We start from the raw sequence: 25,306 nt of genomic DNA on the forward strand, positions 1-25,306 counted from the left end.
TTTGGCACTGTGTGATGTGACATGCCTAATATGACTATCAGGCACACCTGAGGGGCTGCAAAAGGTCCAATATGTGATTTAAAAAAAAAAGGATCATACTGAAATATGAATCATGCAAACCTACTCTGAGTCACAGGAAAAAAACATGTAGATGGAAATGAGCATTAAAGGTCTCTTTTAGGAGAAACAAATATAAATAAATGTGAAATGTTTGGAAAATGACAGTTTTTATTTAAATCCTTTGTATACATATTGCTCATCTGAAACAGGCACATTCAAGAAAACACTACTTCAATTCACTCATCTGGTGATAACAGGTCAAATCTGATGCTAACAATGGTGCCAATAAGATTCACAGAAACATAGTAGCTGCCAAACGGACACAGGACAGGACAGACTCCGTATGGCTCCAGGTAAGTCCACTCGTCTTCTCCTCTCAAAGACATGCTTGATTAAATACTGATCATATGCAGTAGTTACCAAAATGGATGAAAATGTGACCTGACGAGTGAATTATATTTTGCAGCAGGGATCGTATTTTCACATTATATACATAATGTAAGGCCGCTGTGGAGCTGCTACCACAATCACACCCTACACGATGTTGTCTGTGAAGGTTCTCAGTCATCCTTGGACCAGGTCATCGTAGTCCAAGGAGCTTGGAAAGAAAAGCATCTGGACTTCTTTAAGTTGCTTAATATGTTATTTTTATACCAAAACACATCCATCCAACAAGTTAATGACTCATCAGTCCTGTTCATGGAGCTTACAGTCGCAGAGCTCTTTGTAGATCCTCTTTCGTATCTTTGGTATGTCTTTTTGTGAGAAGTGGAGGGGTCTTGTCAGAGCAAGGCATCTAGAATACTGTAAAAGAGCAATATCATGTAGTGAGCAAGCAACAGAAACAAATCTGAAACGATCATGCACGCGAACAAAGTCGCACATACCTCCAGAACAAAAACTCCGCAGTCGTTCTCGTTGGTCTGCTGCGGGACTTTCTGCGAGGAGCAGCAGGGGGAGACAGCACATCGTGTCAGTGAGAGCGAGCGTTCAAACAGGTAACAGTTTAAACCAGGACGACGTACCTCATCGAACGCCACCGTCCAACCGCTTTCAAAAGCAGTTTGCTTCTTTTCTTTTGCTTCGGTCATCAAGTATTTCAGGATGTTCTGTTGAGAGGAAAACGTTTAGATAGAAAAAGTATTTTGTCAAAGTAACTGCGTGTACGTGAAGTGTGTAATTACCCTTCCAACTTTCTGGAGCCCGTTCCCTTGAGAGTCATAAAGGCAGATTTTCTTTTGGACGATGTCGGCAGTCACCAAACACCAGTGAACCTCCAGATGGATAGGCACCAAAAGAAGTCTCTTAGAAAACAAATCCACCTGGACGAGACACACGAGATCACAGCCACCCATCCCACCCACTCCTTAGTTCTTTAGAGACTTTTTTCATACTTTTCATTGCATAGAAATAAAAGTTATGTTAGTTCTTTTTGCTTCTGGGAGAAACATGGCAATAGAAAGCTGCATGACTAACAAGGGTATCACATCATTTCCATCTAAGAGCTCACCTGCTTCGTCCATCGCTTAACACCATCATATCCTTTGGTCATCAGCTGCCGGTGGAAGAAACTGTTGAGAAAATGGACCTAAAAGCGAAGACAAACAGAAATCATCAGTTTATAACAATTAAAAATACGTAGATTTAAAAGTTCTAGGATCAAACATCGCTTTCAAGTAATAGGATAAATATTGGAACGATATCTACAGTATTGTCTCATATTGGGGTACCAGTACTCCTAGGGGTAGTCCACAGCACTACATGGGCTACTAGCAAGGAACCTGGGGCCTACTGCACCAGCATAAGGTCTAACTGTAGGTCTGTGGATTTCATCTCCATATCTAACAGCACTCAACGCAGCACTGGCTAACAAGCTGAGCCATGTTTGACGCTCAGAGGCTATTCGTCACCAGAGCATCACTGACCGACTGCCTAACCAATCATCCTGGCTGATGCTGCAGAGAGTATCATGTTTGGATGATATCTTCAGACTCAGGTCTGCTACACAAGTTCAGTGAATCTGCTCTCATGTGTGAAAAGCGACGGGTGCCAGTGGTCGACTTGCCCGTTCTGGTGATCTGTGGCACCGAAAGCCAGTCGAGCTGCACGAAGATCATCTGTGAGCTCCAACTAAAGGACATTAGGTTCTCATGTCCTTTAGCCCCACATTAGGTTCCAGCTGCTCTCCTCATAGAGAGCAGCTGGAAGTCATTTTGTGGGGCTCCTGCTCCTCCTTGTACAGAGGAGCAGAAACTGTTCCTGAAACTGGCTTGATTCCCTCTCCAGCTCTCCTCCTCCTCCATGCCTGCCTGCCCGGCAGGGTGACAGCAATACTCTGTCAGCCTTTTACAGCGGAGGGGTAAGAAGCATTTTAAACAGTCTGGAGTAAATAAACTGACCTCGTTAAATAATATAGAAATACATACAGCCTTATAGTCCCTTTATTGAAAAACTCAGGTAGGTGAAATCTTTCCTCGCTTAGCGTTCCGATGCAAGAAAAATTCCAGCATTTTTAGAGCTTCATTTAGAGCTTTGTTTAATTACCTTGTGATGGGAAGAATCCATGATCAGTTCCCCGTACATGTTCATAACCTTCAACAGAAACAACAAATGCGTACACACACCCGTTACATTGATCTTAAACATTCACACTCCAGTGAATCCAGTAAAGCATGGCGTGTTTGGTGTTATAGATGATGCTAACCTGGTCGTTGAGCCAGTTCTGATCTGCCAGCGTCAACAAATCGTCCAGAGTCAACGTGTGTTTCTTGTAGACCACCTGAAAAGACCGGACGGGCTTCTGGAGGATCGCAGCTCGGTATCTGGTAACCTCAGAGAGGACTGTGTTTTTCCTGAACAGACACAAACAGGCAACGCTCAGAAAGCTCCCACTTACTCTTTACCACAACAACAGAATTCTGATTTACCTGTCACTTAAACCAGTGTAAAACTTCCCCTTGAGATGCCTCAAGACGTCGTTCTTACGTAATGGGATTAAGCTTCCATATTTCATGTAGAAGTCATCAAGAAACTCTGGAGAAACACAGAAACTCTTAACAAACGGCCCAGAGAAGAAAGTTGCACCAAATGTTAACGATGCACATACCGTGGATGTCCTTCGTCAGTGCGTTCAGGCTGACATCAGTGTGAGGGGATACTGTTTTTTTACTACTGATGGTCTCATCAGTATCTGTGACTGTACTCTGGTCCTGGCCTGGAGTACCAGCAGTCTGTGCTGATGGGCTGCCGACCTCGAGTCTTTGTGCAGGAGTTGTTCCTGGTACCCTGCTCTGTGTGACGTCTTCACATGTGTAACTGTCTGCATTTAATGAAGATTGGATACTATGACAGTGTCTTAAAGGCTCTCTAATTTCACCAATGTGTACCAAAGTTTCTCCTGTAATGGTTTCACCATCAGTACCTGCAGCAGCATCTGTGTTCACATCCTGGTTCTGTCTTTTAAGGGGATCCTCTGAACCTCCAGTATCACATCCAAGAGCTGACACAAGGACTGATGTTTTTGCTGCATTCAGCGCGTGGTACGCTTTCCTTTTATTTTTTTGTGTCTTTAAACTGAGGCCAGGGCCCGAGCCAAAGCGTTTTTTAGCTCTAAATATCCCAAAGTGGCACTTCTCTCTCCACTTCCTCCACATCCAAAGCTGTAGTTTACAGTACAAGCGCCTCTTGGCTCGCCTGGACATGTGAGAGACCCCATTGATTAAAGAAATGGATCCCTTCCTCCTCTTCAAGTATTTCGCTTTGCTCCGCTGGCTCTGTGCTCGGTGCATTTGGCAGAGAGTGAAGAACGCTTTCCGGAGAGCCAAGTGTGAGCGAGGCGGCTCAAATGTAGCAGCATTTAGCAACAAACCAACACACAGAGCTACATGGTTTCCGGGCCATGATCCAGCCGCTGTTAGATGAGACAATTTCACCTTGAAGTGGAAAGGTGAAATAACATGAGGTCTGAAGAATTCACAATTTGACACGATCCTCACAGCTTACTTAGGGGTCCCTGTCCTGGCTTTGGTTTCACAGTCTGACCATCTGCTGCGACACAGAACAAAAGTTTGATTACACATGAGCCTCACTTTGATGAAAAAGGATTTCATAAATAGATCTGATCCTACGGTGAACCGATCAGTGGCTGAACGCTGGTAAATTCTTCTCAGGTAGAGAAGAATTTTAGTAGCAGGCTGCTACTAACAATGTGCATATGGACTAATTACTTACTGCTTCTTTTACCAAGGCAAATGATCTGAACAGGTCTTCCATCACAGTTGTTGCTTTTGCACTTGCATCAGCTCTTTATACTGAGAAGGAGGCCTTTTTCAGAAGTTGTCAGAGGTCTGAGAGTTACAGACCTGCCTGCAGGTGCGCGTGTGCAGCACATGTCCCCACATAGAAAGACACACATTTTTATTTTTACAAGCAATATTATTTTGTTACCTCCAGGCTGTCGGAGCGGGTACAGGTCGCTGTTTTGCCCGCCTTGAATTGCTTTCTTCCAGACACGTGTTTCCAATCACAGACCCTTGCTAAAAAAAAAAAAAAAAAAAAAGCCGGCGATGTTTAAAGACACCCAACAATTGCCTGCAACAAACGAGGAGCTAGCCACACACTCACGTAGCCTCGCAGTTTCCCCCTCGTTTGGCTCAATGAAACCTCGAAGCGGAGAAAGCTCTTCGCGGACACGTCCTGTCTGTGTGTGCGTTCACATAAATCAGAGCGTTTTTTATTCAGAACACGGCGTTTGGAGCTAAAACTCTTTAGCTTACTTAGCATTCAGGTTAGCCGATGCAAGATTGGATCACGCAGACGGACGCAACGTGAGCGACGTCTTGCTGTGATTGGTTGTTAGACTTCGGCTTCATCCAATCCGTTGACCGTTAACAGTCACATGTAGTCACGTGCCCCTCTCATCCTGACCAATCAAAACACGATCTTCTTCTTTAGACGTCCGTTTAGTTACATTAAAGTGTGTCACTGCCCCCTGCAGGCCCTCTCTGTGCGTTCAGGGATTTTATTTTATAGAAATTTTATAGAAACAAGTGTTACAACAAATCTTGATAACCCGGGTAAATATACCGTATCTTCAACTTCAACTTATACATCCCTTTACTTTGCAAAATAAGACCACAATAAGTTCTTCTTTCTAGTTTCCATTACTCTCAACACTCTTACCCCTTATGCTTTTTCATCCATCATCCATTTCTGTTTTGTCTTTAAAGTTGATCTTGCAATATCATTAAAACACCAGTCAAAGAAATCATGTCTCATTAATAAATACAAAGCTACAGAAACATCAGAATAAAAAATGTCTTGTTTGCCTTCCAACCTTCTGCAGTCATTGACTATTAAACAATTCCAGAATCCACAAAACTAAACATGAAAATGATAAGCCAAACAAAAACATTATGGACTTCCCTGCAGTCTCTGCACGTAGCAGAGGCTGCAGGAAGTCTTTTAAAAATGAAGTCTCTGCCACAAGATTTCAATTTTAAAAGCAGTTGGGAAAAATCTAAACTATTTTCAGGAGAAGCCAAACAAACTTGGGAGGTTGTTCTTGTGGCAGGCTGCTACTAACAATGTAGCCTAAAGATACAGTTTAAAGGGCTCATTCAAAGCTAAATCTAAAGAAATGGCCGTGGCTCGAGACGTTTGCATGGTACTGTAACATATCTGTGATTTAATGCTGAATGGAAGTGACCGTGTGTTTTTACTAAAGTTATTAAACCTCAAAGCTTTGTGAAGTATTCTAGAGGGAATGGAAAGACTCTGCGGCGGTCCTCAGTCTGCACTTTATTGCTCATTTGAGAAAACATTTGAAATCTTCTCATCAGTATCTCTGTTTGCGGCCTGCTGCTGACCTTGAGTGACACTGGTGTAATAAGCAGATGGTCGCTGTCCCCCCCAAAACCTGGCAAACATCCTGTTTTTTTTCTTTTTTTTAGTATCATTGAGCAAGTCCGCAGATCCCTGCTGACAGTGGGGCCCAGCTCTGTAGATGACCAGCGTGACCTCTGTTGAGGGAGACAGCTGGTTACACAATACGAGTGAACCCAAAGATCTTCTCACATGTAATATTTGATATATATTCACGGCAGACATAGAGACAGGTGTCAGTATATGTTGCAGGAGTGTGACACTAAAACTGATTTGAACTAAAGGCTGCTCGTCCCACGCTAGACTTTGTGAGTTTCCATTTGCTTTGGCAGTTATCCTTTAAAAAAAAAAAAAAAAAAAAAAAAAAGAGCAGCACCATGTGACGCAAGAGTCAGGAGGGATGAACATGGTGTTTAACTTGGCTCTGTTTTCATGTTTAAAGTACAGGATATATAAGCAGCGACCTGCACCAGCTCTGCCTCTCATCTTTACCAGCATCTGCTCGTCTGTGATACCTTATTTTTGTTGCATTTCACACAGAAATGAATCTCCTGAGCTTCACTGTGGTGCTGGGACTGTTGGTGGGGACATGGGCTCAACCCATCGTGCGAAGGCCTCTGTGCGACTCCCCCGAGGCGGAGGAGGCTGCTCTGGTGGCGCAGGATTACCTCAACGCCCAGCACCATCATGGCTACAAGTATGTACTGAACCAGATCGACGACATCAAGGTCTACGCGAAGGTAAGTCAGCAGGTGGAGGTGCTGTTTAGTTACATACAGAAATGTGTGAACACAGTAGAAAAGAATAACGTTTACTGGGCAGAGAAGAAGGATAAACACTAAGTGTAGCAGTCCATACTGCATCATGTTATAGACAGTTTTGTTTATGGTGCCCCTCTCTTTCTAACTTTTTAGGACATTTTCAGACTAAATCAAAAGCAGCTATGTGCTCTATTTTTGCTAATAGGAGCTCTTATATGTTCACCTGCATCTGGAATAATATATACAGCAGAATTTAGTCAATTACCATCTTATGCACTACATTTTTTAAAAGTAATGTAACAATTGTGCAGTGATTTGTATATATTTTTGCTTTTTTAGCCAGACGGAGATGAATACGACATGGAAGTTGACCTGCTGGAGACAGACTGTCACGTGTTGGACCCACTGCCTCTTGCCAACTGCACAGTCAGGCCCAAAGTACAGACGGTGAGACGCAGAAGCTCTCAGGCTTCGACTCCTGTAATTCAGTCGATATTAGTTCTGATCAACCTACTTTGATTCTTCGTTCTCTTCCAGGCGGTAGAAGGAGACTGTGATGTGGTGCTGAAGAAGGTTGGCGGTGTTCTGAAGGTCATTGCATTCAAGTGCAAATCAGAGGGTAAAGATCACAGATGCTGCTCTCATCCAAATGATTACAAAGAACAAACCACAGCAGTGTCCATACATACTGCATGTGTCAATAACCTGTATGTGACTTTCCTGCTCGACTTGTAGTATCCACAGAGGATTTGTGTTTGGGCTGTCCCAGCCTCCTTCCCCTCAATAACACCGATGCGCTGGACTTTGTTCATGCCTCTCTGACAACCTTCAACAACATGACTGTGAACACGACACATGTTCTTCTCGAGGTTGGAAGGTTGTCATCACAGGTCAGACAGTCAGGATACTTTTTACCAGATGTAACACAGCTGCATGCTTTAACCTGCAGCTGTCAGTTCATCAGTGCTGTTTAATACTCTCAGGTTGTGTCTGGTGGGCCCATCTTCATAACAGAATATGTGGTTGTTGAGGGAAACTGCACCGAGGATCCCTGCGTGCCTCTCAACGATGCCATGGCTGTGAGTACACAGTAGTAAAAGCACTCAGTTTGTTTTCAGGCCTGTTCAGCTGATCTGAGATGGAGAAATGTTCAATCAGGTCACCAGATGTTGAAAGTGAACAAAACTGAGAGCTGTGCCTCTCTCTCCAGGCTCGTGGGATTTGTACAGCCAAAGGTACAATCGCCCAGCACAGTGTGGACTGCAAGATGTTCTCCACTCTGGTAAAATACTGCATCTGACTTCTAATATGTTCTGATTCATGAAGACAAAACAACATTCACCATCTAACGTTCACATAGAAAACATTAAGAACTGTTTTTCTCTCACTGATGTCATTTTTTTAGATTCCCATTGTAGATGCCAACAGCACTGCAGCTGCAGACCCCGTCCTACCACCAGTGGTTCATGTGCACACACACGGCCTGTCACACAAGCACGGCCACAGCCACCACAAACTGACTGCTCTCCACAACCCCCATCAAAACGTCCTGTTATCTGCAGAGTCAGCAGAATCAGATGAAGTTGTACCTGTCGTCCCTGCTGCTGCTGCTCCAGCTGCAGATCCAGCTCCAGCTGCAGATCCAGCTCCAGCTGCAGACCCTGCTCTCGCTGCAGATCCTGCCCTTGCTGCAGATTCTGACTCAGCTGGAGAATCTTTATTGAAGGAAAGCTCACCTAACTTGAAGAAGAGAGATGTATCTGCTGCAGCTGCTGCCGTGGTTGATGCTCCTGCTGTTCAAACAGGACCAGTTACTCTCGTGCCAGTCTGCCCAGGAAGAGTCAGGTTCTTCTAAGTGTCCAAGTCTCACAGACTCTATACTTGCTTTCATTTGTAGCAGAGCACCTTTGATACATTAGCCATTTCCAGTAGATGTAACAAAACACCAACCAATGAGAAATAATTCATTGTTTTAAACTGTCAAATCAGACAAGCTTCTCTGTCAAATTGTCTGTAAAGATGTTGAATAAATCTCAAGTGAATTTACAGGGTTAATGAGGACACACTGATCATTTGTACTGTAGTTCTTGCCGTCATTCTGCAAAGTCCTCTAGAACGATTTCAAAAGTCCACAGTGCTGTTTGCCTGTTGTGTTGACTCATGCCAACGACCCTCCTGTGAACCGGCTGACATTTCTGATACAGCCATGAGCAACAGCAGCTTTTCCTCTGCACATCCATGCTCACCACAACTCAACATTTCAGAAATGAATGAAAACACCAGGATACTCATACATCCAAGTATGAAAGAGTTCACACTTCATAATCATAAGAGGCTATTTAAAGATTTCAATGTGAAAATGTTGATAAGATATTTTATCCCATCGACCTGAGTTTCTCAGGTTACAGACAGACAAACATACAGGTCAATGCTGGTGAATATGGGCAAAGTCTATTAGTGAATTTACAAGAATGGATCAATATTCAGAAAGCTGCAGTTCATGGTAAAGGACAAATTAGGTAGACAGCCTCAAAAATGCTGTGAACCCTCTGAGTCTAAAAAGCGATATGATGCCCCCACGGGCTAAACTGATAAGAGAAGCAGCCAAATAAAGAAAAAGTTGTCCTTGGTTACCCACACACGAAGAGATAAGATGATTTTTATACCCAGCTGCTCTAACACCCACTTTCCAGATGTTTTAGACAGTTGTTTTGAACCCATAAACATCAAATTCTCAGCTTAAAAAAAATTAAAGCACAATTTTGGTTACTGAGCCCGTAATGAGGCATTCACAAGAGTCCAAACAGTAAGGTTGTGATGTTGGTCAGTATCCTCCGGACCCTCATTTAGTTTCCTTTAATTTATATGGAAAACCTGGAAGTTGTGGGGCAGCCACCTTGAAAGGTTTGAAGCTTGATGAGGATCAAGTGAAATAGTGGGTTTATACTCACTTTTGCTCAGTGTTACTGTTTGCCCTCTATTTCCAGAGTGTACAACCCATCCTGAACAGAAATATACATGTTTTTTCCTCTTAAAGGCAGAGAATCAAACAGATATGCACACCGTATCGTTTCCTATAGACAGGTTGAATAATGAGCAGAGATGACCACACCTTCAGGATGTCCGACTGTGCTGAAAGCACATCTGTTTGAGGCCAGAGTTCATGGCTCCCAGCTACCGCTCACTGTAAACTTCAACCTATTAAACAGTAACTTTCCACTTAATAGAATTTACTGGATTCTTAGAGTCACCCTTTTCCAAATCAAAAATCATTTAGATGTCAAAGGAAGCTTTCATACTGAAAACACATGCACTGCTCCTCAATTTCCACAGCTAATGATATAACAGCTCGTTAGACTGAATATATTCACTTTTCTTTATTGTTTATACTGAGCACTGCTGTTAACAGAGGACGACTCATTTTAATCACTGCAACATTTAAATGTTTGTAACAAATTGTGGCTCAGGCCATTGTACAAGTCTACATGAATTAAATGAGTAAATTAATTAGCTTTAAATGATGAACTGGGACAGAGTACACAGACAAGTGACACAAAACTGAAACAAACGTGTCCGATCATGAGAAAAACTTCCCTCATGAATCCTGTAACAGAAAATATGACTGAACAGAAGGTTTTGCTTCTGTCCTGCAGATGTCTTCCTGCGACACCGCTGAGGCTGGCCTTAAGACTTTTATTGCACATGTTGTGACATAAAAAAAAGAGGGACACGAGTCCTTTAATGGGAGTAAGATGTAAGGTGACATGCACAGCATAAGAGCCTAACATAACTTAGTCTTTGTAAAAGTCATGCAGAGTTTGAAAAAGGAGTTGCAGCAGAATCCAGGTAATGTTTATGTACGGTACTTAGTGCTGGTCTTAAACATGAAACAGGACTTTTTTTTTTAAATGGGGAGACGAGGGAAATTAAATTTAGCTTTAATTTTGGAGACGGGAGGTCCACTTTGCTTTTATGAGTATATACAGCAGAATTTAGTCAATTACCATCTTATGCACTACATTTTTTAAAAGTAATGTAACAATTGTGCAGTGATTTGTATATATTTTTGCTTTTTTAGCCAGACGGAGATGAATACGACATGGAAGTTGACCTGCTGGAGACAGACTGTCACGTGTTGGACCCGCTGCCTCTTGCCAACTGCACAGTCAGGCCCAAAGTACAGACGGTGAGACGCAGAAGCTCTCAGGCTTCGACTCCTGTAATTCAGTCGATATTAGTTCTGATCAACCTACTTTGATTCTTCGTTCTCTTCCAGGCGGTAGAAGGAGACTGTGATGTGGTGCTGAAGAAGGTTGGCGGTGTTCTGAAGGTCATTGCATTCAAGTGCAAATCAGAGGGTAAAGATCACAGATGCTGCTCTCATCCAAATGATTACAAAGAACAAACCACAGCAGTGTCCATACATACTGCATGTGTCAATAACCTGTATGTGACTTTCCTGCTCGACTTGTAGTATCCACAGAGGATTTGTGTTTGGGCTGTCCCAGCCTCCTTCCCCTCAATAACACCGATGCGCTGGACTTTGTTCATGCCTCTCTGACAACCTTCAACAACATGACTGTGAACACGACACATGTTCTTCTCGAGGTTGGAAGGTTGTCATCACAGGTCAGACAGTCAGGATACTTTTTACCAGATGTAACACAGCTGCATGCTTTAACCTGCAGCTGTCAGTTCATCAGTGCTGTTTAATACTCTCAGGTTGTGTCTGGTGGGCCCATCTTCATAACAGAATATGTGGTTGTTGAGGGAAACTGCACCGAGGATCCCTGCGTGCCTCTCAGCGATGCCATGGCTGTGAGTACACAGTAGTAAAAGCACTCAGTTTGTTTTCAGGCCTGTTCAGCTGATCTGAGATGGAGAAATGTTCAATCAGGTCACCAGATGTTGAAAATGAACAAAACTGAGAGCTGTGCCTCTCTCTCCAGGCTCGTGGGATTTGTACAGCCAAAGGTACAATCGCCCAGCACAGTGTGGACTGCAAGATGTTCTCCACTCTGGTAAAATACTGCATCTGACTTCTAATATGTTCTGCTTCATGAAGACAAAACAACATTCACCATCTAACGTTCACACAGAAAACATTAAGAACTGTTTTTCTCTCACTGATGTCATTTTTTTAGATTCCCATTGTAGATGCCAACAGCACTGCAGCTGCAGACCCCGTCCTACCACCAGTGGTTCATGTGCACACACACGGCCTGTCACACAAGCACGGCCACAGCCACCACAAACTGACTGCTCTCCACAACCCCCATCAAAACGTCCTGTTATCTGCAGAGTCAGCTGAAGTTGTACCTGTCGTCCCTGCTGCTGCTGCTCCAGCTGCAGATTATGATTCAGCTGGAGAATCTTTGACGAGTAAGGAGCCTCCTCTTTTCTTCAGGAAGAGAGATGTATCTGCTGCCATCATGGTTGATGCTCCTGCTGTTCAAACAGGACCAGTTTCTCTCGTGCCAGTCTGCCCAGGAAGAGTCAGATTCTTCTAAGTGTTCAAGTCCCACAGACTCTATACTTGCTTTCATTTGTAGCAGAGCACCTTTGATATGTGAGCCATGTCCAGTAGTGGCAGTAGGAATAATTTGCTTTAAACTGTCGAATCAGACAATCATCTGTGTAAAACTGAATGTAATGCTGATCATTAAATCTTCAGTAAATGTGTTTATAAATCAAAACAATCGACTATGTCAGTACATTTACAGGCCTAGTGAGCACACTTATATGTACCATGATGCATTCAGTCATCCCTGCAAAGTCTTTCAGAACAAGTGCAGAAGTTTACAGTGCATTCAATCCTGCTGTGAACCCGCTGACACTTCTCATACAGTCATGGAAGAAGAACACACACACACACACGCGCTTTTTAAAGATTTCATTACACAGTATATTTTACTGACAAACATTGTGTGCTAAAACAAATGAGAGCAGTGGAACACTTGATTTTCAAGTTCACCACACAAGCACTCATCCACCCACCCCCAGGCAACTGTTTATGAATGGGCAAATTCCATTTATTGCATTTACAAGAACGGATCAATGCATATCATGCTAAAGCACAAACAAGCTGGACAAACAGGTTCAAAAAAGGCTGTGTACCTTCCAAGTGTAAGAAGCGGATATTATGGCCCCACTGGGTAAACTGATAGCAAAAGCAGCCAAACAGAGGTCGTCCGTCATGACCTACGTCACAGCAGATATGAATTCTATGCCCTTCTGCCCAACACACACTCCAGAAAAAAAAAAAGTTCAAAGCACACGTTTTGGGTAGTTGCACCATTTATTCACATTGCTAGAAATTGCTGCTTTCATGCTTCCAACTTCAATGCTTCTTCTGAAGGAGTTCAAGAGACATTCGTACGAGTCCAAACAACAAGGGTAAGGAGTTCAACACCTGCCTCAGCTACACACTACCACCAGCTTAGTGATCAGCTTCTCAGCCCCATCCTTGAAACATCTTTTGAGCATTATGGGGTGGAAACCTGTTGCTGGAGCCTAAAGGAGTCGAGAAGTCTTTAAAGGATTCGTGGAATTTTAGCTTTAACTGTGCTGCACCTAAAGGTGGCTTGTAGAGGGGAAATATAAGTGGAGGGCCATCCGTAGTAGGAGAAAGGAATGGCAGACCGGAATTGTTAATGTCATCATTATCCTCATTTTCATTATCATAATCATCACCATGGTTAGCATTACCAGGCGAGGGAGTGGGAATACCTTCCTCAAGCCACTTGGAGAGTTGTTCATTTCCCTGCAGGGGCTTAAAATTCAGTGGAGCCTTAAGTTTACCATTCTGCTTTTTTGCAAGATTTTGGGTCATAAAATTTAAATCAACAGTCGGATCTCTGTAAAGCTCAGAGGAATCCACGAAGCTGTTGGGCTCCCTGCCTGGTAGTTCACGCTGTAGCAGCACATAATTCCCAGAATAGAAATTTAGAGTCTGCTCATGTTTGGAGTTTGAGTCACTTATGAATGGTTTTAAATTGTTCGGGAACACAGAGTTGTTATAAGTGGATACAGGAGCGTGCTGAAGCCTATCGAAAGGAACCATAAAATTATCAAGTTCCTCTCCAGGTGATTTATTGTGTTGCTGCTGTGAATTTGGGTTGTTAGACATAAAATTAGGCCACGTTGGACGGTTCAAGTTCCCAGTCAATAGTTGACCGCGGTTCAGTGGTTCATGATTTGCAGTCCAACTTGGATCATTTCCTCGTGGTGTAGTAGGGTTGCCATCTGGTGGCTGTAAATATAATTGCTCCACATTTTGATCTGGAAAGGGGTGCAGTGAGAGGGGCACAGAGGTGTAAGATGAGGCAGATTGTGCTGCTTCAGTCGGCTGTTGAGGAAGTCTTGCAGAACCCACGCCAAACTCAAAATATGAAGCTGTAGGTGGAAATGAAAGATCTGGAAACAAGTGAGGCACATCTGCACAACTGCCAACTCTAGCTGGAGTAATATGGAGAAGCTGATAAAAAGTCATTTGTGTACAGCAGTTAGACAAGGAGCACACAGGTTGCATATATGCAGAGCTGAGCTGAGGATCTTGCGGGGCTGTATAACTATTGATAGTTAGTGGAATTGCAGATTCAGGATGTTTTTGGTCACTGGGTTTAGCAGCACCCTGTGGCTGCAAATAGGTAGCAGAGGGTAATGTCACAGGCTGTAGCAGCTGGAGCTGCTGTGGGTAATAGAGCTGGTTAAGTAGGTGATGCATCTGACCCTGTGGATATCTGAGAAGAGGTGGTGTGCTTTGGACTGGATTTTCCTCATTTGTTCCAGCTGGTGTCTCAGATATTTGACAAAGTTTGTACACTTGTCCCAAAAGACTTTCAGCTGCTGATGCCAAAGCAGCATTTGGATTTCTGGCAGGCTGATTTTCAGGGCACAAGTACATTTGCTGGTGTACCTGACGCTGAGGGGCTTCAGGCTGTGGTGGCTGAGGAACAGTGGACGGGTTTGTAGCAGGCTGTGCTTTGGGCTTTGGTTGGGGGTAGAAGTGATAGAGGTGGGAAAGTTGGTTCTGTGCTTTGGGTTCTGCTTCCTCTGGTTTTTCAGGTAATTTGTGATATGGTGGATGATCTTCAGATGCTGAAGGCTGTGAGTAAAAAGAAAATGAATATGGGGGTTTTTTGTCTTGACTCTCGGGTTGGCTTGCAGGAGGTTCCTGAAGGAGACTAGGCCGTGGGTTGATTGGGCTGGGAAGCAAATGTTCTTCAAACTGACCTGCTGGTGGTTTAGTTATTAGTGACAGTGTAGGGGCAGGTGGCTGAGAATAAAAAGGGGGAAAATGTTGCCATCTTTTCCCTGCATCAGTTTGGACAACTGGAGATGAAGCAGGTCTAGGATTCACTGCGGGTGCAGCAGGTGTATTGACCAGACTTGCAGAGTAAAAGAAAGTGGGGTGGAAAGGACGATCCGTATCTTCTGGCCACTGATTCAGCATATCTGAGTTCTGAGGAAGAACCGCTTGATGAGGATCATGAGGAAAAGTCGACGCATACACACCTTTGCTCGGCGTTTCATTCTGCCAATCGGGATCCTTTGCTGGGTTTTCTGTGAATTCAGGCTGAGCTGGTAATTGTGACGGACAGGAAATTGTTGTTTCTCCATCTCCAGCAACTTCCAGAGTATACAACCCATCCTGAACAGAAATACAAGTTATCTTTCTTCCTAAGAAAGGGAGAAAAATCAAAACAAACATGCACAACATACCTTTTTCTCTAGGCAGGGCGCATAATGAGCAGAGATGACCACACCTTCAGGATGTTCGACTGTGCTGAAGCCACATCTGTTTGAGGCCACGGTTAGTGGCTCCCATTTACCGTTCACTGCAAAATAAATGGCAGGCAGGAACTCACCTTAGGTTTCCTACTCCTAAAGTCATCTTTTGGCAAACTAAGCTATCATTTAGAAAATATAGAAAGCCACATAGAAAGCTAAAAAGTTTAGACAAAAAACAAAACACACACACTGGAGTTTGGACCATCAGTTAACCTTAAGAGAATCTAAAATACATGAAAATTAAGTGGTTGTCATAGTCACACAGGGTTTGGAAAAAGTATTTGTAGGCCAGTTTAGCCAACATGTCATGTCTTTAGTGCTGGTTTAAAAACAAAAACAGAGACATGATGAGGACCAAAAACTCACACTTAACTTTAATATTGGAGACGGGCAGGGTCCACTCCGTTTTTACGAGCATGTCCGCAGTATTGCAGGTGACCATCGGAGGATTCAGTGACAGCGAGCCCATGAAAGGGCACGACATCCTCACTGGTATGCCCCACCAAAGCAGTGGGAGAACATAAGTGTCCTCCTGAAAGCAGCAAGGAAGCTATTATACATAAGCACGTGGTTAAAATGTGCAGTGCCTTCAGATCACAGTGACCCACCTGGAGAGCGACGAAGCAACCATCATAGGGTGCGACTAGGACCAGATCTCGTCGTGTCGAGCTGATGGTGTAACCGCAGCTCGAAGGTAACTTGGACAGGGGCAAAGGAGACAAATGGCTTCCTGGGGGAGACGTTCAGCAGGAGGAGGGTGTAAAAAGCATTACATGGAACTACTACGCAGACCTTAACATAACTACTTACCCCTGTCCACGAAAAGCAGAGATCCAGGGGTAGAAGCAGCATCATGAACCTGAAGCGTCATGGAGTCTAGCGTACATTCAACCTTTGGTTCCATCTTAAGGAGTCGTTCCATTGCCTCCAGGTCGAGACCACCATATTGTCCATCTGGTTGTTTAGCTTCCTCCCAGGCTTTCAAAAGTAGGGTTTGAAATTAGTTTTAGAAGGTATGCAGTCGTTTACTAGAGGCCCTAAAACACTATGAACACAAAATCCTTTACAAGCATAAGAGACCAAATGTTGGATTTATTACTTTTAAAAGCCATGGCTCACTTTCAATTTTAACTTTACGTACCCACGTCTGCCTGGTAATCTGTTTCAACATCCCTGGTGTTGTTTGTGGTCTTGTTTCTGTTGGGTTTAGGACTTCGCAGCAGCTTTTGCCCAATTGAAAGTTTTCCATGATGCTGATGACCTTTAGCTCCACTTTGACTAAGCGTTGAGTTTCCACCTAGTTCATCCAGGGCTTTAAGCCTCGTCAGTGTTGCGCATTGACAAAGTGAAGCAGAAAACAAAAAGAGCCCAAAATACAGTGAGCCATTAACACCCCTGCTCTCTCTACACGCCATTGGAACAGAGGAAAAAGCACTGCCCCAGGACTGTACCACAAAAACTGATCAGTCCTCTTAGCATGTAGTGCTAAACCTGGTCTTAATTTTGACTAATCAAACACCTAACCACAGCAGCTGGTGCCAATGGCGCAGTTAAGAGCAGGAGGTAGTCTGTGGCTCTGACAAGACAACAAGATTTACAACAAGTTACCCTGCTGCCATTTTTCTAACAGAACTTTTTTGCTGCTCAGTTTTCCTTCGGCTGAATGATGCTATACAGATTATATTTTATGGTAATATAATTCTTCTACAGCTTGTTTAGTGGCCAATTTTCAGACTTTTTGTTGCTTCATTTTGTGTGAAACATCTTTGAAACTTTTTTAAAAGAAAAATTGAATAAAATCTCAAATCAAAACTCCACTGCAATAATAAATCACATATGGATTGTGTTGCTGTCCGTGTCTCCTTTATTCTGGTCAAAGTGTGGGTAGTGTGGGTTTGGTGGGCAAGCAGCAGCTGTACTAAACTCAATACTAAGCAGTCAAACACTGTTTAGAACCACAAATTTTACTGAAATCTAGCGCTCGTCCCGAGTTTCCAAATTTGAGTCCCACTCTGAGGAAATGTGCCTGATATGGTGCATATCTAAAATCTAGTGTGTTTCTTTAGTGTAGCAAAAACACATGCAGCTAGTCTTTATACAAGACAATGATGTCGTGAGACTTTTTTTTTTTGCCAGTGAGAAAATGAGTAAAGACATGACTGATTTTGTCTCAGAGATTTAGAGCTGTGTAGCCAGTTTATCCTTCCTGTCTAGCATGTTTTCTTTCCTTTGGTTTGATTAGGAACTGGTCTGAAAGTAAGACAGATTATCACCCAAATCCCATTTAGATCAACACTTTATTTTATTGTTTTAACCTTAAAAGTTTGTCCTTAGCTACTGAAAATACCAAAGCAGCCCGAGCAGATCAAAGCGATTTCCCTTTGATGGCAGCCTGCAATTTATTAAAACTCTGTAATTCCTACAGATTTTAGTCATTAAACACTTCAGCAAGTTTATTTCTGGGATTTGGCAAGACTCGAGTGCATTCTCCTATTAAAGAGTGGAATGTGATAATTCACACATTAAGTGTAGCAGTAGCGTTCTCCTGTTTGATCATAAGATCTAGGTCAGTGTTTTCCCAATCAGAGTATGTACTGTTGCTAATTCAGTGTATCATTAGCACAATAAATTCAAACTGCCCCAGTTACAGCTATAATCACTAAAACTCCTGATTTACTCCATTAAACAAAGATTGAAGTGATGAGGCAACAGACTGGACATACTGGCTTTCCCTCTGGTTGGAATAATGTTTATTTGATCTGTCTGTAAACAAGACGTCTCATCGATGCATGGCATTTGAAACAGCAGATTTTGTGGCAGAAGGAAACTTCCCACTCAAAGAAAAGTGGACAAAATATTCCAAACTTTTTTCCCCCCCGTCGTTTAATTCTGTACATATTCCACAAAGTCTGGAGATTACTGATGCCAAAATATCCCTTAGGAAAAGTGCCATTAAAAGTTACTTCTTGCTGGGGCAGCAGTTTAAAAATCCAACTTGTGGTAGCAACAGATCATCAGATATTGATTTTTTTTTTTTTTATGGCACAGAATACACAGTTATTCTCAGAAAAAAAAAAATTCACAAGACAACTTACAAATGTTCTTATTCCAACCAACACCATTTTCAATATGTTTAGTGTACACAGCATCTTTTTTTTTTCTTTTAAATATACTTCTACGTACCGTACTATGACAATTTGTGAATACACCTTTGATGACTAAAGCACAAGGCAAATAATCCCAAGGCGCTGGAGCCCAGCAGCCTCAGTTTACAGTCAAAATGCATTCATACTGTAGTACAATGACATTTCAGTTTCATCGGTTAATGAACAAGAAGTTAGCGACAAATCAATTAGTGATGAGAAGTTTAAGTAGTGTTGAAGTCTAAAGAAGCAGTTACATGTTTTACAGTCATCTCAAGTAGTCGTCTTAATGATTTACAGTCAACAGGTGATGCCAACAATCATCCATCAGAATAAGCTGAAGGAGCTCTGATAACCCTTTTATATTGACAATTGGTCCAAAGGGAGGGAGACTTGTGGGGGAGAGGGGTGTGTATGCATGTAGTGATTTTACAGCAAAATTTACAGATAGCAGGAGATGACAGACGTCTCAGCTGGCACAGAGGTGGAATGTCTGCAGAGACTCCCGAAATATAGTGAAGTGAGACGACGACCTCAGTAATGGGTGACCTTACACAACAGCCCAACACCACATCGTTAACTTTTAAGACCACATTCAGGTACAACAGCAAAGAAAAGCATGTGATGGAGGGTTGAAGAAGTTGTGCGGCGAGGGCGGCGAATCGGTACACACATACAGGACTTTAGAGGAAGTTTGTCATTTCTTTAATGGAAGCAGATGAGAAGATGGTTTTGGCTGGAATACGGCGCTAGGACAGAGGAGGGAGCCGGGCTGGGATCCAAGTGTTACAGAGAGTATGCATGCAACTTTTAAATGCCAACATGCTGATTTAAAAAAAAAAAAAAAAAAAAAAAAACACAGCATCTTTTAGTAATGCTCAAAAGAAGGGGAAAGAAAATGCGTAATTATGCACCTTCACATGTGTACTTCCTGTTCAAATACTAGCCACTTGCTGCAGTGAATGTTATAGAAGGCGAGTCCAAATTTGTTGAACGCTTTTATTACACTTTGCGATCATATTTGATGCACACTTGTGGTTAACATTTCAATGAACATGCCATTACTGTAGTGTCAGAAACATCAGAAGTACAATGTTTAAGTGGGGAACATTAAAAAAAAAATAAAAATAAATAAAGAGGGTGGTGTTGGGAGGGTTAAGCAAACAAAAGGTTGTGTATAAAAGTAGACTGGATAGGAAGTAACACTGTATGCCACCTAATCCTGGAAGTAGTGTCAACACAATACGGTGAGTGGTAGTGAGCTGCTAAGGTGACGAACGGGTGGAGAGGTTGCTTAATATCCAGACTTCCTCAGGTACTCAGCCATTGCATGTGCTTTCTTGTTAAGATTTCCACCATGGACCGCCTCCTTTCCCATGACTATAACCAATACTGGAGCACACAAGGAAAAAAAGAGAAATGAACAGAATTGAAGAGTCTCCCTCCCCCTACAGGATGGATGGGGGAGGGGGGAACAAAGGTGACACAGCATCTTACCACTCTTCATTGCTATTAAAAGTTTCCAAGACATTTGACTGCTTTCAGGAGAAATCTTAACAGCAATATTTCTTTTCTCTTCTTTATGTCCCTCAAATTTTAGCTAAGTGAGCTTGAAATCATTAAAACCCTGAATCCCTCAAGTATTTTGCCATTGAGTAAGCCTTCTTATTCAATCCGCCTCCATGGACCCCTTCTTTGCCCATTACAAGAACCAAAACTGGAAAAGAGAAGAGATAGAAAAGAGACAGTTAAGAAAAAGAGGTAAGAGAAAAGCAGTAAGAGTGTTTTCCCCACACACAGGTTCTACTTGGGCGGGCCGCTCAGGTATATTAACAGCTACCTAAATGTGCCTGATAAATGTTTTTGTTCAATTTTATTTTCCTCATTGAGTCAGACGTCATCTCTGATCAAGTTAACACTAGAAAAATTTCTGCACTCTTATTTTGAAAGGTCAGTTGCTGATAACCAGCAAGCACTGACCATTTCTCTTCGCACGTTTTCTCTGCTGCAGCTTTCACCTGCTGCTCAGTGGATGTGCTTTTGAAGATCCACTGTGAGCTGGAGGTTCACACCTGCCAGAACCTGCAGCAGGTGGAGAACTGGTTTATGTGGCGCTACACCGAGCTCACTGAGGCTGCAGGGAATAATAAGGGCTACCAGCTACAGTCTAAAAACTATGGAGTCATAGTTCAACTGCAGTATGAGACTCACTGAAGATACAGCTGATGACATTGCTTAAAAAAAAAAAAAGCAAAAAAGCAAAAACCCTTGGGTCAAAGTGCAGACCCAAGTTGCATAGAAAATGCTTATAATTTATTATTTAAGACAGCTCCTCCCACTTTTACACACACACTTATCTCCCGCCACAAGTGGAGCACAAGTATGTGGGAAACACTATTAGAAATGTGACATCTAAGGATATTCAACTGAAGTGCAGTTTTATTATTAGCATTATTCATGTTGCTACTTGACACAATACAGCCTCTACACATGTCCTGTGTCACTGAACCATTGATTCAAATCTGCCAAATTCATTAACCATAATTTCTAGTTCTGTTAAAGACAAAACAGTTACGGATGAGTGAGCAGTTTCCTGCACAGCCCTCGTCTTCAGTGCACTTTTAAATATTGGTGTGTTTTGCACTGACAAACTGCAGGAAGACCAGTGCACTTGATTAGACCCATTTTCTCAGCTTCTGCTGACCTCTGCGTTTACCAACAAACCAGATGTGATTCGCCCAAGAGATTTAGGACAGAATCGCTCCTTTTTTGAGGGTCCTGGCTCTTTCTGCTAAAGAAAGATAATACCAAAAAAGAAAGACACTAATCAAGGTGCACTGTACCTTCCATACAGTTAAGACTGTAGCACCTCCATGCATGTGCTGTTGAATCAAATGTGTGCATTATTTCTTTGACTCTTCAAGTGAGGAACAACATGCAGAGAAGTAGAATAACAGGTGGAAATAGCTCGTGCTTAGGGAAAGAAGAAAAAAAACCCAAAAAGAACAATACAACTTATAGCTGAGGACAAAACAGTAAATGAAAACAGAATCTGGTTTTCATTGCAACCAGTGTTTCTCACCTTAGCACCAGGTTACAGTCATTTTTAAACAAATCATTTTCAAGTGAGAACTGATTTAAAAGTATTTAAATGTTTTGGATGTGTGCAATTAGCGCGCACGCGCGCGCACACGCGCACACAGGCAAATTGAAAGAAGCGGGGATATCGTGGCTTATAAAGCTGTACTAATCTTGTAATAAATGCAAACACTAGAGTAACCGTAACTTGAGTCAAAGATACTAAAACCATGTGTTTGAGGCCTACAAAAGATTTAAATCATCAAAATAACACAATTTTCTGCCAACACAAAACTTGTTTCTTCACTAATGTTAAACTATTTCAGTAGTTTTGGCCATCCTGTATCATTTGACCTTTATAGAACAAATGACTAATTAAGAATATAAACTATTAATGAAATACTGGGAAAAATATAACTTTGTGCATCCTGTAGATCTTATTCTGGCTCAGGTGTGGATTACAACCATAGCAATGAGATAAGGAAGTGATGTCATGCTGCAAGAGAATGAGCCTGACAAATCTAATTTAAGACATTGCTCATACCCATGTGTTTATGGGAAACAGTAGTGTCTTAGCCTAAGTATGCATTCTGATAGCTGCAAAAAGCTAACCCATAATACGCCTTTACCTTTGCCGGCTCTTCCCACAGAGATATTGTATGTAGGTTCTCCTCCTTGGCTCTTTGTCCTGATGTCCATTGTCCAGTCGCCCTCATCCTGGAGGCTGTCTCTGAGGACTGAACACTTCTTTGAGCCCAGAGTGAGACCGCTGGTGTAAAAGGTCTCCCTGTCCTTACCGATAAGGACGTCTATTTCCTGAGACTGAGGAGAGAGAGAGGGGCAAACAAAAAAAAGAGACACACAAAGCAACAGGATTGAGGCGATATTAGTCACATGCCCAAGAAGTAGATGTGGTTCCAGTGACATGGCAAGCATAATCCCATTTCAAATAACACAGTATTATTAGGTAGATCAACTTTAATGCATGACTTTTATGCACACATGAATTCCGCACAATAATAATTGAGGGCTATTTTAAAAGAATTGCACATGTCTTGACTTTTGGGGATTCATTTCCATCCTTGTAAACACTGTTTTATAATTCTTTTGTGAGAATTGGGTGATTTTTTTGCAAAGACATATTCCAATTCTGTTCTGGGTGTCAGACAAAATGATAGAGGCCTCAATTATCTAATATTTTAGAAAGGCACAGAGAAAAACAAAAGGTATATTATTAATAGTAGCATTCTGGCACCGGTCACGTGTGACAAAACAGCGGCATTAGGAATTACAGACTAGCATCAAGGGAAAGGACCGCGTTGAAACCCATTCTCTGAATCCTAACACGCCCTGTCCCCAAACCAGGCGATAATATGATCGGGATCCTCTGCCTGCAGGGACTAGCGGAAGTAAAGCGGCGTCTATGCACCGGTCTACCGCTCAAGCAATCCCAATGAATGAACTGAAAACGCTCATTCCCTATTAAAAGACGAGCATTTATAATTGCACTCGTTTCTTGCTCGCACTGATAACACTGCGGATTTACCCCAGGCTGAACCAAACACCACACATTAGCTTTTAAAAGCACCCGGAGCCGGTAAAGCAGCAGCTTAAAGTTAGCTAATCAAAGCAAGCGTGCACACAAAAGCATGCACGCTCCCTTCAATCAGACACAGTCTACTCGCTGGTCTTAAATTAGCTAAGTGTTGTTTTACCCGGGTTCCCTCACCCCTTTATTTTGATTATTACAAGACAGCACGCCATAATCATCTATTTGTGTGTGAAAGCCATTATACGAGAAGCCTTCTCTGAACCACATGAGGTCTAATCCCAACGTTTCCTTAGCTAGAAAAAGCCGACACAGGCCACTGGTGAGCTAGCCAGCTAGCCCATAAGCTAGCTCGGCACCGTTAGCTCGTTAGTCGCTCAGATCCTGCGAGGTAACGGTTTCTGCGCTCCTCTGGCTGGTGAACGTCTGCGTGACAGATAACATTACTGCCAAACGAAACCACACTCTCACACCCCCAAACGAGCTCGTTTTGACTTCTTACCGTGATATTGTTGAATGTACCACCGGCATGTGCTGCCCAAACATATTTGGCGTCCATATAACCAACAATGGCGCTATCCTGACAGCTGCCATCGGCCATCAGGTTTTCCACGTAGCTTTGCCAAGACATTTTCAAGAAACTGATGATATAAATATATTTAATTTAAAAAACTACACCTATTTTTTAGTGTTGTCGCCAAATAAGAGGCAAGACAGAATGAAAGAAAGCCCGCAGACTAATTTAGAGTCTCCAATCTAACCCACACTTCGACGTTGAGCAACGCGAAGGCTGGGGCAGCAAAGAAAGCCAGGGCAGTGAGGCAGCGGCTGGGTGTAGTCCGTATCAGATCACTCCGCACAATGAGCTCCCTGGCGCTTTTATGGCAGCAGGCGGCGGAATAAAGAGGGACTTATCAGCTCAGCCAACAGTCAAGTCTGAGGGACTGCCGGGGTGGAGATTTACTGATTCTTCCATTAACTTCAAGTGTTTTCATGTTGTATGGATGACATGACAAAGAGCGTCAGACCAGACACCGTGTGGGCTTTTACCCGCAGTACACAAAAACAACACGCACTGAGATGCACGTGTCTGATGGATTTCGCGATTATTTTCTCACCTAACGATCCTTCATATTATTGCTACTTAAAATCTGCATTCACCGGCCACTTTGTTAGGTACACCTGTTCATCTGCAAGTAATTGCAAGTATCTTATCAGCCAATCACATAGCAGCAACTCAATGCATTGTAAATATGGTCGAGACGACATGCTGAAATTCAAACCGAGCATCAGAATGATGAAGAAAGGTGATTTAAGTGACTTTGAACGTGGCGTGGTTGTTTGTCTCTGTATTTCAGGAAAAAAATATCGGGGTTTGGGTTAGGGTGAAAATGCCTTGTTGATTTCAAAGGTCGGAGGATAATGGCTAGACTGCTTTGAGGTGATAGAAAGGGAATAATAACCCAAAAAGGCCATTCATTATGTTCATTATTCATAATTCATTATATTCTGAACACACAACACTTTGACCTTGAAGCAGATGGGCTACAGCAGCAGCCAAAGGGTGCCACTTCTGTCAGCTAAGAACAGGAAACTGAGGCTCCAGTCAACAAGATACTGGAAAATGTTTCCTGGTGAGTCTCAGTTTCTGCTCCAACATTCTGATGTAGGGTTAAAAAAAAAACAAAAAACAAGAAAGCATGGCTCCATCCTGCATCATATCAATGGTTCAGACTAGTAGTGGTGGTGTAATGGTGAGGGGGATGTTTTCTAGGCACACTTTAGGTCCCTTAGTACCAACTGTGCATCGTTTAAACACCACAGCCTGCCTGTTGTTGAATGTGTCCATCCTTTTTTGACTACAGTGCATTCATCTTCTGGTTGCTTCCAAGAAAGATCATCTCAAATTGCTTACTTGAACATACTAAGTTCACTGTACTCAAATAATCCCCACATCACCAGATCTTAGTCAAATCAAGCACCTTTGGATGTGCTCATGAACGTGCAGCCAACAAATCTGCAGTAACTGTGTGATGTTG

The 25,306-nt window shown here is 42.7% G+C and overlaps 5 protein-coding genes across 8 annotated transcripts; 2 read left to right on the forward strand and 3 right to left on the reverse strand.

Annotated features, from left to right (window-relative positions):
* Positions 1 to 210: 210 nt before the first annotated feature.
* Positions 211 to 4,913, reverse strand: LOC308412432 (sentrin-specific protease 5-like). Of its 3 annotated transcripts, XM_080906787.1 has the most exons (12): positions 4,684 to 4,913; positions 4,507 to 4,595; positions 3,482 to 4,107; positions 3,167 to 3,379; positions 2,988 to 3,093; positions 2,765 to 2,912; positions 2,605 to 2,652; positions 1,571 to 1,648; positions 1,245 to 1,382; positions 1,086 to 1,169; positions 948 to 998; positions 211 to 864 (listed from the first exon to the last, which is right to left on the reverse strand). In XM_080906787.1, the coding sequence occupies exons 3-12, from the start codon at positions 3,846 to 3,848 to the stop codon at positions 748 to 750; spliced, it is 1,350 nt and encodes a 449-aa protein (XP_080762913.1). In that variant the 5' UTR covers positions 3,849 to 4,107; positions 4,507 to 4,595; positions 4,684 to 4,913; the 3' UTR covers positions 211 to 747. The 3 variants fall into 3 exon arrangements, with proteins under 3 accessions (XP_080762913.1, XP_080762912.1, XP_080762911.1); XM_080906786.1 differs by having other exon boundaries at positions 3,167 to 4,104; positions 4,684 to 4,912; XM_080906785.1 differs by having other exon boundaries at positions 3,167 to 4,107; positions 4,684 to 4,912.
* Positions 4,914 to 6,485: 1,572 nt separating this feature from the next.
* On the forward strand, positions 6,486 to 8,559 carry LOC308412599 (alpha-2-HS-glycoprotein-like; the record flags this gene model as incomplete). The annotated part of the gene is made up of 7 exons (XM_080907085.1): positions 6,486 to 6,683; positions 7,044 to 7,151; positions 7,242 to 7,323; positions 7,440 to 7,594; positions 7,688 to 7,783; positions 7,915 to 7,986; positions 8,110 to 8,559. 7 exons carry the CDS (start codon positions 6,486 to 6,488, stop codon positions 8,557 to 8,559), a joined length of 1,161 nt encoding a protein of 386 aa, XP_080763211.1.
* A 1,247-nt stretch (positions 8,560 to 9,806) lies between these two features.
* Positions 9,807 to 12,214, forward strand: LOC308413052 (alpha-2-HS-glycoprotein-like; the record flags this gene model as incomplete). The annotated part of the gene is made up of 7 exons (XM_080907837.1): positions 9,807 to 9,890; positions 10,783 to 10,890; positions 10,981 to 11,062; positions 11,179 to 11,333; positions 11,427 to 11,522; positions 11,654 to 11,725; positions 11,849 to 12,214. 7 exons carry the CDS (start codon positions 9,807 to 9,809, stop codon positions 12,212 to 12,214), a joined length of 963 nt encoding a protein of 320 aa, XP_080763963.1.
* A 2,459-nt stretch (positions 12,215 to 14,673) lies between these two features.
* On the reverse strand, positions 14,674 to 18,098 carry LOC308412600 (uncharacterized protein). The gene is made up of 7 exons (XM_080907086.1): positions 16,639 to 18,098; positions 16,308 to 16,475; positions 16,106 to 16,227; positions 15,864 to 16,029; positions 15,429 to 15,544; positions 15,222 to 15,357; positions 14,674 to 14,811 (listed from the first exon to the last, which is right to left on the reverse strand). The coding sequence occupies exons 1-7, from the start codon at positions 16,910 to 16,912 to the stop codon at positions 14,798 to 14,800; spliced, it is 996 nt and encodes a 331-aa protein (XP_080763212.1). The 5' UTR covers positions 16,913 to 18,098; the 3' UTR covers positions 14,674 to 14,797.
* Positions 18,099 to 18,230: 132 nt separating this feature from the next.
* Positions 18,231 to 24,140, reverse strand: LOC308412601 (profilin-2-like). 2 transcript variants are annotated; one of them, XM_080907087.1, is made up of 3 exons: positions 23,770 to 24,132; positions 22,348 to 22,540; positions 18,231 to 20,032 (listed from the first exon to the last, which is right to left on the reverse strand). In XM_080907087.1, the coding sequence occupies exons 1-3, from the start codon at positions 23,896 to 23,898 to the stop codon at positions 19,935 to 19,937; spliced, it is 420 nt and encodes a 139-aa protein (XP_080763213.1). In that variant the 5' UTR covers positions 23,899 to 24,132; the 3' UTR covers positions 18,231 to 19,934. The 2 variants fall into 2 exon arrangements, with proteins under 2 accessions (XP_080763213.1, XP_080763214.1); XM_080907088.1 differs by lacking the exon at positions 18,231 to 20,032 and adding an exon at positions 20,039 to 20,357 and having other exon boundaries at positions 23,770 to 24,140.
* Between the last annotated feature and the right edge of the window lie 1,166 nt (positions 24,141 to 25,306).

This window comes from Rhamphochromis sp. 'chilingali' (genome assembly GCF_963969265.1).
Source record: "Rhamphochromis sp. 'chilingali' genome assembly, chromosome: 16".
Classification (NCBI taxonomy): domain Eukaryota; kingdom Metazoa; phylum Chordata; class Actinopteri; order Cichliformes; family Cichlidae; genus Rhamphochromis; species Rhamphochromis sp. 'chilingali'.